A 12,203-nucleotide genomic window follows, 5' to 3' on the forward strand; every position below is an offset into this window, starting at 1 on the left:
GACCATCTTTTAGCAGATATGTTGTGAAGTGACTATACGACTAGGTTTGGGACTTTTGCACTCACTGGCCACACTGACTAAACCAAGAGACAACCTCTCATTGAAGCCCAGCCAATCTACTAGATGGTCAACGAACTAACTGGATTCTCTCTCTTGAGAATATGAACTAGAGACACCAAAACAATAGTTAGTGCTCAACTGCTGAAGTTACATAAAACTGAGTGATGGCCACAGTGGGCCCTGGGCAAGCACAGTTCCTGTGTCCTTTTAATTTGCTTACTTTTTTTCCCCTTGAGAGGGTATATATTTCCTGCATGAAAGAGACTTGATCGGCATACATGTTATTGATAAAAAAATGCTGTGTGATTCCTTGGTTATAGTTATTATTATCCCTTGTAAACTTGCCCAAACTATTGGCTTCTCCATGCTGTTGTCCTTTTTTGGCAGCAGTATATAAACAAATCGATGTCTCTGTCCAAAATCTGTTTAATTTCTCAAGTGTGAAAACAAATTTGGTAGCACTCTTTTCATTCCAGCGCTGAACTCTTGGAGTTCTTTTGCAATTGCTTCTGAGTCTCAGAGAAACGAGTGCAAATTGCTTTGAAAATCAACCAAAGAATCAATATCAGTGATGTTCTTTTAAAAAACTCAAAGATAAATAATCCCCATAAGCCACTGTCACTGCACTGCAAGGTTCAAAAGGAAATAGTCTGAAAATGAAAGCAAAGGAAATCACACAGTATTACCCAAACGGTTATGTGGTAGTGAATAAAAACCAGAATGTGATTTGAGAAGTGAATGTTTGTTCTGAGAACAACATTAACATAATAGGAACATCAGGATCAAGCCTTTTTCAAGCTATTTTATTAAGAATTGATGCACAAAAAATTGTTATCAGAGAGCTGTTTGCAAAGATGTGTTAAATCTAACACATCTTCTTTTAAGACTATGCTACTGTGGAATATCCTAGGAATGGAGAGACCATATTGGTCATCTGATCCAATTATGCATTTCATGCTTGACTCACTTCTATGTCCCTAAAGAAATGACAGCCACATGACCCTGGCATGGTGGCTGATGACGGTCATCTATTATACCTCATATAGTAAACCCACAAAAGGGATAAATTCATTTTGAAACACAAAATGTAGGAAGCTACTTTGAAATATGGCTCTTATAAAATGTTTGGAAAAGTTGGGCTTTTTGTTTCTGTCACTCCTTGAGGAATGGGTATTAAGTATTATCGCAGACACTGATTATTGTCCCCAAGATTGGTTTCCCTCAGTCTCCAAATGTTTTCTTGGCACATAACTGCTCAAAATAAAGCTTACATTTCCAAGCTTTCTTATAGCCATGTGTATCATTTACAACCAATTACCACCAAATTCTGTGGGTCAGGATTTCAGATAGCGCGTCACAGGATAGGCTACTTCCAGCATGCTAGCATAACTTCTATTAAAGTAGTCATAAGCCCATCCAGATTCAAGAGTAAAACTAAGACTTTTGGTGGGGGATTGGCAACGTCACAGTGTAGAAGAGCACATGGGACAGATATTTTTGCATTAACCTTTGGAAAACGCAATCTGCCACACCATACATGTGGCCATGGCCATCTTGACTAAGTCCTGACCAAGAGGATATAAGAGGAATTCGTGTGTTTAACTTCCTGGAAGTATCCTTAGAAGTTGCGTGCGGGGGGAGCTTCCCTTCTTTTTTCCACTTTCCTCTTGGTTGAAACATGGATGAGATGACTGGAGGTGGAGAAGCAGTTTTGGACCCCTAACTGAGGATTACAGAGCAATGAGCTGGAAGGAGCCTGGGTGCCTGATGATCTTGGAACCACTGTATCATCCCAGAGCTGCTTAATTCATGTTATGAAAAATAAGCTTCTATCTTGTTTAAGCTACTGTATTTTGCATTTTCTATCACGTGAACAATGCTAATCTTAACAAAAACATCACAAATGAAGACAGATGATTGCAAATGCACCTTAACTTACTGGATCTATAAATATAATAATGCTTAGACAGTTTATATAATGCTTACATGGTTAGAATTTACTGTACTCCATGCAGTAAGGATTATGGTATTTTATGAAAGCTTCTTAGGAATGCCTGACACATTTAGAAGTACTTTACAATATCTGAAAACAACATATTATGAGGTTGATAAGAAATGGTAATAGAGAAATTCATTAATGGAATGACTGTAAGTTGGATTGTAAACAGAGTTAATATCAAGATGAATTTTTATAAAGGGACTACTTCTACATTTCTAGTCTGAATTTCCTGAGCCATGTGCTTTTTTGTGGTTAGAACGATAAATCAAAATAACGAAGTGCGCTTGCTCTTGACATATTTTATTTACAATGGTACGGTGGTCATTGTAGAAAATGAAGCAGCTGTTTCAAAATAGCATGTAACTGGCAAAAGAGGACTGCTAATTCAAAATTGTAAACATTTGCAGAATAAGCCTCATTTCAAAGTCAAGAACTACTTCAAAACTACACATCTCTAATTTTATTTTTCTTTATTTTGAAGCATTCCTATTTTTGGAGATACAATTCAAATCACTCAAAGCATAAGGGAAAGTTTTAATATAATAAGAGCGTAATCAGGCAAAGCTTTTCTTTGCTTGAGAACCATCTGTCCCATGACATTTTATTCATATCACTGCGCTCTCCTGTTTGAAGGGCATCAACTAACTTTGGTTAAGTTCCTCACAATAAATGGTGCATTTGTTTTTAATAAATAGTTGAAAATGCCTCGCGTGGACAATGGAATATCAGTAAAGCAAAGCACAGTAAATACAGAGAAAGGATAGAGTGTTGCGAAGGAAAAGAATGGTGTCACGAAGATGGGGTATTCTTTCTTTGTCCATAAAGAGAACGCGCACCACGATATGACTTTAAACAGAAGACATTACCAACACTTATCGCGGAGGAAAATAAAATGATGCTACCGAGATGGAGACTGAAGTTTCAGGGCAAATCGCACGGCACCAGCTGTACGTGGCTTCCCACGTTGCGCGGCCAGGTGGACGGCGAGGCGCGTGGGGGCTGACGCCCGGTGGTGGAGAGTGGGGCCCAGGGCCCCCGGTCCCGACTCCCGGGGCGCTCCTGCCGCGCTCCCCGCGAGACCGCCGGCACCCAGCAGCCTCTTCGGCCCAGCGGCGGCGGCAGGAGTGCGGTGCGCGGCGCCCGCCAGCGGAGGTTGCCATGGTTTCCAGGGGTCACGTGGGCGCGCGGCGGCGCGGCGGGGGCGGGGCGGGGCGGCCCGGGCGGGGAAGAGGGGCGGCCACGGCGGGAGCGGGAGGAGCCGGAGATGCTGCCAGTCCTCCTGGGGCCGCGCTCGCTCAGCCGCCGCCGCCGCACGGAGCAGCCGGGAGCAGGGAGCCGCGGGCCGGGCCAGCCGGGCGGCTGGGGCCAAGTGCTCCGCGCTCGCAACCGGTAGCGCCGTCCGCGCTCGCTGGACTGCCGCGGGGCCCGAGGCCGTTCCGCGGAGGGGGCGAGGGCGGCGCCCAGGCGCCCGCCGCCCCGGAGGCAGGATGAGCATCGAGATCCCGGCGGGACTTACGGAGCTGCTGCAGGGCTTCACGGTGGAGGTGCTGAGGCACCAGCCGGCGGACCTGCTGGAGTTCGCGCTGCAGCACTTCACGCGCCTTCAGGAGGAGAACGAGCGCAAAGGCACCGCGCGCTTCGGTCATGAGGGCAGGACGTGGGGGGACGCGGGCGCCGTCGCCGGTGGCGGCACCCCCAGCAAGGGGGTCAACTTCGCCGAGGAGCCCGTGCACACGGACTCCGAAAACGGGGAGGAGGAGGAGGAGGAGGAGGAGGCGGCGGTCGCGGACGCGGGGGCGTTCAATGGTGAGGACCCCGCGCCCTGCGCGGCCCCGCTTCCCACCGCCCTGCCCCGCTTTGCTCTTAATTCCGCGGCTTGGCGCACCCACCTCCCCGCGTGCTCCACCTTCCCTGCCTCGCCATCGCGCCCACCCCCTCAGCATCCATTTCTGTCTCTCACCCGCCCACCTTCCTACTCTGCTCCCTTGTCATGCCCTCCCCCCTCGTCCCCTCTGGAGGGGGGAGCTGAAAGGTTGCGGCTCTCTGCCATTTGCCCCCTCGTCCTGCGCTCGGGGGCGGAGGATGGCCGCTTTGGGGTGGGCATCTGAAAGACGACTCTCACTGTGGTTGGAGCTGTTTCGCTTGACGGAGACCATTGTGTACAAAGAAAACTGGCTCGCTTGGAGTCCTCTTTCAGCCCTTACATTTATTAATGGAGTGTTCGAAGAGAAAAGGCGAGGGGTATTCAATTGAATTGGCTTTACTGCCGTTAGGACGGCAGATTCACTCAAAGGTGCATGAAATTGGACTCACATAAAATTTGTGATAAGAGCTTTGACGTTCTTAGAAACAGTAATCTATAATTTAACAGTTTACCAATGCCGCATTGTGTTAATTCTGGACATACAACAAAGGATCCTGTTTAACCCTCAACCCATGGGGTCTTTGGAATGAGGAAACGGGCTAATTTGTTCGCTTTTTATTTAAAAACAAATATTGAATGACTTGGTGCCTTTTTAAAGAAGTGTGTGAAAAACACTGTAGGAAGTTCTGAAAGCTTGTTGGTTGTCTTTAGAATGAAAAGCCAGTGAGTAATTGTAAGGACTGTGCCAGACACTGAAGCTAAAAAGAATGAATGGGTAAGAAAAGGAATTTTCTCAAATAGCTGCTCCTAGCAAGCCCCACCCCTTCTGCTTACAACCCTCTTTCAGTAACAGACACACATATTTACAGTGTCCTGTATTTTACAAAACATGCCTAAATCCCATCTTTATGGCATCCTAAGCTAAAACACAATGGTTTGCAAATGTGCAAGTATTTTCTCTTTGTGGTGTAAGGCAAATATGTATTCAGCATTGCACCAGCTTTTATTTACACTGCTTGTAGTTAGTGTGTCCGGAGTGCATTTCATATAATGAAACGTTTTAAAGTGTCATTGCCTTGTGTATGTTCCTAGGAAGATGTTTCTTTTCTTTGCAAAATTGTTGAAATGTGTAGTAAAATTAATGTATTTTTAGCGTGTCTGAAGCAACCACAAAAACCTTGGAAAGGGAAGGTTGTTACTTTAAAATTTTTAGTTTCGAACTTTTTAGTGTTTGTAGGGGTAGGATAATCACATTCTTAATTGTTTTGTTTTTTTTTTTTGCACAAGAATTTAATCAGATGCGTTTCTTGCTAGAAACAAAAAAAAGGATAGAAGAAAACATTTTAAATAGATGGAAAGGAGAAGCCAATAACGGACGACACAGAAAGGGCAGAAGCATCTAATACTTCTTTTATGCTCTTGACACATGCATGTACACATGCATACATACACATCCAATGCACACGACACAGAAAAAAAAGGACTAGTTTCTGGATTGGAGGAAACTAGGAACTAAGGGACTTGGCAAATCTATATATGTTGAATATGATATATTGTTAGTATGACTAAAATATTTTGTTTGTATAATGCTTTTGAAGTACTTTGCATTGACGATTCCATTTTCTCCTTACAATGTACATAGACCAGATTTTATTTCCATTTTGCAGCGAAGAAATAAGCTATTAATTTCTAAACACCAGGGATCATTTTATATGGATTCCCCAAGGCACCTTTATAGTAAAAATTGCTCAGTGAGTTTTAATAAATACTTGTTAATTTCACTATTTATTAACCAGCCCTGGCCCCAAGGACTTCAAAACTTTTTGACTGCAACCAGTACAACTTGATCATTATCCAATACACATATATGTATGCATGTATAACAGAAACTTGGGCAATGGTATCCCCTCTACCAGGTCCAGTAGAAAATATCTTCTAGAACATTTTCTTTTCTAATCAATTTCCTCATATTATTTTTTAAGCAAATTTTATTGAGATACACAATATAAAAATAATTATAGGCTACCAAGGGGTTGCAAACTTTTTTGTAAAGGAACAGACAGTAGGCTTTGTGAGCAAGATATGGTTCGTATTGCATATTTTTCTTTTTCTTTTTTTAAACAGGTATTCCCTTTGGAGGTTGGGGCTATACTTCATAGTTTGCTGATCCTTGGTGAGGGAGTGTGGGGGAGTCAAAATGGTGCCATTGGGGGAAAAATATAATAGGAGTGAGTCTATCAGTTTAACATCTAGGTCTAAAAATGTGACAAAGTGTGAAAACATCAGACACTGGGTAATTCTTCTGGCATAGTAAAAAGTACTACATGGCAAGTCTTAATTTAATGTGACCCAGCACAAGACCAGCTGGATCACTAATTCTTAAATTTGAGTGTGCAATCTCAAGGAAGTTGAATTGAGAAATGAGTATTAACTGTTACCATTCTTGGAGAGCTTTTTTGAATAGGTTGGACTGGGACAAGGGATTTTTTTTTGCTGATAGACATCCCAGATCATTCTGTTATCCATAGTTTCCTGACCTCACTTTGATATACATTAATCAAGAGAAATGGTAATAATACCTCTTCTTAATAGTTAAAAAAGATAGCTGTCATTTGTTGCCATTTGCTGTATGCTAGGCCTTATCTAAATGCTTTAATTGTTATCCCGGCTCTGTGAGAAAGATGAGGCCATCACTTGTCCAGGGTCACACAGCTAGTATGCTGCAGAACGGGGATTGGAACACAGGAGGTCCTGGCTCCATGCCTGTGATCTCCCAGGTTTTATCTCTGGAAGAGAGTGGGGCTGGCATCTCTTGAGTATTCCTTTTATCTCAAGCTCTACTTGAGACCCTGAACGTGTTTTATCTTTAAGGTTCTGAAAAATAAACTTGTCCAGGGTCACATATAGGACCAGTGAGTAGTAGAGCCTGATTTCTTGCTCACATCTCTCTGACCCAAGACCAGTAGGGAGTTCTTCCTAAATGAAATTTGTAGTATGGGCTGACTCATTGGTCAGGTTTTCCTGGTTATTTTTCCAGTAATGGTGATGAATTTGCATTGATTGGTTCATACCTACTTTCATGAATCCCTTTAGGACAAGTGATGAGAGGTCGGGCAAAAAGATCAGTTTTTGATGGTGCAACATACCCATGACTCACGTAGGAATCAAGCATGTGACCTTGACCACATAGTTGGTGGCAGCTGAATCAAATAAGTGAGCCAGGGTCTGGTAGCATGGCCATTGATGGCACTAGGCCAAACATCCAGATGGAGGAAGGTGTTCTTTTCTTCTTACCTTTCCAAAGATCCCTTCCCCTGCTGATAGCTTTCCCATTCCTCTCCTATTCTCTTTTAATATTATCACTTTTAATTTTTACTTTCAGTTTTCTACCAATTCTGGTTAAAGGGCAACCTTTAGGTGCTAGAATGATAATAGCTAATGGTGATCTGTCATTGGTGGGGAACTATTGAAATCCTGAAAGAAGCTCTAATGGAGGCTGCCTCCCTCTTTCCCATCCTACAGAAAGCAAATAAAGCTTGATATGTCACTTAGGAAAGGGTAATGTCCCCAAGCTTGGAAGTTATTAGCAAGGTTTAACAGTAGGCCAAAGAGTTGGATCAGTATTAGTCTGGAGTGAAATCTATAGTAATTAATGGTTTTATATAGTCATCATTGTGAGTTCCTATGTTGCTCAATAATTTCTAAATTGAAATTGCTGAAATTATAAAATGAAAGAATTAAATTCCAAATTATCATGTTAAATTGACAAGTGACCAGAAACAAAATCAATTACATGTGGATACATGAAAAGCAACCAAGCTGGGAGAAAAATAAACTAATACAGAAGAGATAATTTTCCCTATTGTGGAAGAAAAAGATCTCTAGTTCAAAGTGGATATACAAGCCAGAAATATAGAACCATGCCTTATAAAGCATGTCAAAGATACATAAATATGTATAAATTTATATATACACAATATATATATATATGTATGTATGTATGTATACATGTAAAATTACTATGTAACAACTATGACTTAATCCTAACTCTGACCTATGTCAAATCTTTGTTGGAGATCCTTATCTATTTTTGATTTTTTACAATTTAGAGGGATTACAGAGACTTTACAAGAGAACCTTAAAATGTAAAATACTGAAAATTTGGAGCTTGTGGTGGGAGATTAAGGGAACAAAAGTTATTTATCACGAGAAGAAATGGATGAAGGAGAGTTGAGAAGAATATTAATGTATCTAAGAAGGTTTCTTAGATGATTATGAGCAAATAGTCTTTATCTTGTTAGATACAGAATTAGAAGAACTAAGCTTCATTAGAACTTGAATAAAACTCAGAAATTCATTTATCTGCAGTGGTTTATGTGGTCTCCCTAAAACGAGATGGCAGAAGCAATAAGGCCAGGAGACAGACTGGCTTCCCAAGAATCTGCTGTGAAAATGTTCTTAACCATGCCCATACTGGGAGTAAAAAAATCAGTGACCTATTGAGTTCTTTGCCTAACTGACAGTGGGAAATCATAGCTTTAAAGAATTGTTGTACTGGTTTAGTGACTAGACTCACTTCTGTGTGTCTCTAAGAACTTGCTCTCTCTGTGGCTACTAGAGTTTGTGATGCAGAGCAGCTGATTGTTAGCTCTTGACTCCTACTGCACTTAGCTGTCAACATATTAATAAAATTATTTTAGTGGTTGTAGTTCTCTTATGCAACTAACCGAAAGTTAAACTATCTTTTAACATCTTATCAACCTCTTAAATGCATTTAATTGGTTTGAAAAATGTTCATGAAAGTCAGCTTTTTTGGATTAACTTTAATTCAGATTTTTTTTTAAATATATGAAACACCACTAGGCATGTTGACCAGTTATCATACTAATGGTATTTAATGTTTATAAGGACCTTAGGACAGTGCACACAGCAGGCATTGATTACCTGTTAAATAAATGATCTAAATAACATAAGGTCTGATAGAAGTGCAAACTTTTCTTGCAGAATAGCAATTTCATTGTATTTTGTGGGAAGTGAACCTAGTGTTTGCATTTTTTAGAGAGATGAAATAGGAAATGGGTTTATGTGGTAGTTCCACCTAGGATTTAATGTGAAATTATGTTGCACAGTAATAAAACCCACATCCTTTCAACTCACAGTTTTTAGCTAACAGCTCCAAGATTTTATAGTTCATGAGGCTTTATGGTCTTTGGCTGTTAGAAATTTACATGGTAAATTTTAAGTTTACATGATAGTCTTAATTCCTCCTGAAATGGAGTACATCATTCATGACAGCTGTAAAATATTGACGCCATTTATTTTAGTCATGAGCATAAAACAATACTGTTGGAGAAGATTTTTAAAATACGGAATTACAGATGATAATTGTTATTTTCAAAGTGGAGCTGTTATGAATATTATTCATTTTAATAGTAGTATTAGGTGGGTTGCTTTAGGGACTGAAATTGGAAATCAAAGGACTTGAATAGATGTCCTTTCTCAAACTCTTATCCATGTGGTACTTTAGGCTTTGGGAAAAGGGAGGGAGAGAGGGGAAGGGAAAAAGGCAAGGAGGGGGGAGGTAGGGATGGGAAGAGAGGCGTGAGATCACTTGGGACTTGTGAAGGGTTCTTTGAGTAACTTATCCTTTGTCTGCAGAGTGTGCATAGAATCAAAACACCTAAACAAAAATGGAAGCATGGGATGCTATCTTAAAAACTGTTTGGCCATTGTTTACTGTGAGACAGTTATAAGCCTTCCATTTGAGGTTGCACATAAAGTGATGTGCTGTGTATGGGTGGGGTGAGTAAATATTTAATGGTTATTTATTTTTGCAAATCTCATTCCATGGATGCCAATAAATTTCCACCTGTCAAGATTTTTGGTCACAGTTGTGTCAAAAACAAATGTGTTTCTTTTCAACCTGTAAATACTAACAGGCCTTTGAATTCATCAGTGAGGAATTTTTTGGGACCCATTAAGAAAGTCATTTAATGAGACCAGTAGCAAGGAGAAGGCCTGTGGTGGAGGGTGTTAGAGAGAGGGTTTCAGTGAGAGAGATGGAGTGATGGCAGGATCCACCATAGTGTCTATAAAGTCACAGTACTAGGAAGGGCTGAGCCCTGGGGTGGCCTGTTAGGAGAATAAATGTATGAAAGTGGGAAGGTTGGGTGCTGTATTCATTTACTCTCTGCAAAAATGTTAATTGACAACACTCTGCACCACACTGCTGCTCTCTGTCTCTCTGTCCCCCTGCTCTCCCTGCTCTCTCTCTCTCTCTCTCTCTCTCTCTCTCTCTCTTTCTCTCCCCCTCCCTCTGGGGCAGCCACTCTCTCTTTTAGATAATAAAGTCTCTTGCATGGGAAAAAAAATATGTTAATTGAACCTAAATGTCCATCAGTAGATGAATGGATAAAGAAGATGTGGTACATATACACAATGGAATATTATTCAGCCATAAGATGAAAACAAATCCTACCATGTGCAACAACATGGATGGAGCTAGAGGGTATTATGCTCAGTGAAATAAGCCAGGCGGAGAAAGACAAGTATCAAATGATTTCACTCATATGTGGAGTATAAGAACAAAGGAAAACTGAAGGAACAAAACAGCAGCAGAATCACAGAACCCATGAATGGACTAACAGTTACCGAAGGGCAAGGGACTGGGGAGGATGGGTGGGAAGGGAGGGATAAGGGTGGGAAAAATAAAGAGGGCATTACAATTAGCATGTATAATGTGGAGGGGGGTACGGGGCGGGCTCTACAACACAGAGAAGACAAGTAGTGATTTTACAGCATCTTACTATGCTAATGGACAGGTACTGAAGGGGTATGTGGGGGGGGACTTGGTGAAGGGGGGAGTCTAGTAAACATAATGTTCTTCATGTAATTGTAGATTAATGATACCAAAATTAAAAAAAATTTATATATATATATATATATATATATATATATATATATATATATATATATATAAACCAGGGATTGCTGAGGCCATTTCATCCCCATGGGAAATGACTACCTGCGAGTGAAGCGCACCAGAGGAAAACTTAGTTGAAAGAGGGAGAGTTCTTTGTTTGAGACCCTGGATCCAGCTGTGCCTGAAGCCGACAACCTTAGGCTTTTCGGTTACATAAACCAATAAATTCTTTTTTCTTTTTTCATTAAAAAAAATGTTAATTAAGAGCCAACTCCTTTTGCTGAGATAAAAAAATGATTATTCTCATTAATTTATTATCTCTGGACTCATAGTGTACATTATCTATTTCATTGAACAGATGGGGCAGCTGAGAGCTGGAGAAGTTTCTTACCCAAATTTAGTCGGTTTTGGTCTTCTTGTTCATAGAACTATCACTTAACATTCTGTGTGCTATTTATATTAACTGACATCTTACGAATTCTGTCTATCTTCCATTCAGGTGATAGATAAGGTTTGAAAGGCCAGGCCAAGAGAAGGGCTTTTGTACTTTTTCTCTCAGACTTATCATTTGTTTATTCTTGCTTTTTTAAATTGCAGTGAAACCTCATATTAGACTTCATTTTATCAGTTGCTTAAGAATCCAGTTTCATAAATGGAAAAGAAAAAAGGGTGCAGCATTTTTTTCTAAGGTGAATGAATTATTACTGTGCTCCTGGTCTTGTTCTTATTGCCCTTCCAGTTGTCCATACCATTTAGTTGTGGTTGGGATAGTCAAAAATCCCATATAAAAACATTACTATGATGCTGATTATTGTCTTCATTTTATGGGAGTGAGTTTTGTGCTTCGGAAGTTCAAAATGACTCAGGCTGTTCCATTATGTAATTATTTTTTGGAAAGAATTTGAGCTAAAATTTTCAGGTCATGGCTTACATGCAAACACAACAATCTAAAAAAATCAGAAATATAAACACAGTTGGTGTAACATTTATAAATGTTTCAGCAATAGGCTCTGCCATGTGTAACTTAATATGTTTGGAAACTAAAAAAAAAAAATCATTCCAGTTGCTGCTGTTTAAAAATGTTCCTGTATTTTAAAAAAAGACAAAAGGTCAAAATATAAACACGTGTTCCACATAAAAGTGAAGCCAAGAAGATATGCTGTATACAGTTATTCCGTAGTTTGGCTAGAGACTGACATTGTTTAATTTACATTAGCTGTTCCAAGGCAAAATAGTTCCTGGGAGTGATATTAAGAGGATTTTATTTTTGGATAGAAAAGAAGGGGAAAAGCTTCCACTTGTTTAAATACATTTCATTTAGACCCAAAAAAGCATCTTTCCAAAAGGTTATGCTGAAT

At 40.3% G+C, this 12,203-nt stretch overlaps 1 protein-coding gene across 2 annotated transcripts in view; it reads left to right on the forward strand.

The window, feature by feature from the left end:
• Positions 1 to 3,353: 3,353 nt before the first annotated feature.
• The window catches only part of PRKAR2B (protein kinase cAMP-dependent type II regulatory subunit beta), a 115,504-nt gene continuing 106,654 nt past the window's right edge, over positions 3,354 to 12,203 (forward strand). Inside the window, exon 1 of one of the 2 annotated variants that reach the window (XM_073239031.1) lies at positions 3,354 to 3,865. In XM_073239031.1, coding sequence (XP_073095132.1) covers positions 3,547 to 3,865 — 319 coding nt within the window. In that variant the 5' untranslated portion in view covers positions 3,354 to 3,546. The remainder of the gene's footprint in view (positions 3,866 to 12,203) is intronic. The other variant, XM_037010878.2, reaches the window with a different exon arrangement.

Source organism: Manis javanica, chromosome 6 (assembly GCF_040802235.1).
Source record: "Manis javanica isolate MJ-LG chromosome 6, MJ_LKY, whole genome shotgun sequence".
In the NCBI taxonomy this organism is placed as follows: Eukaryota; Metazoa; Chordata; class Mammalia; order Pholidota; family Manidae; genus Manis; species Manis javanica.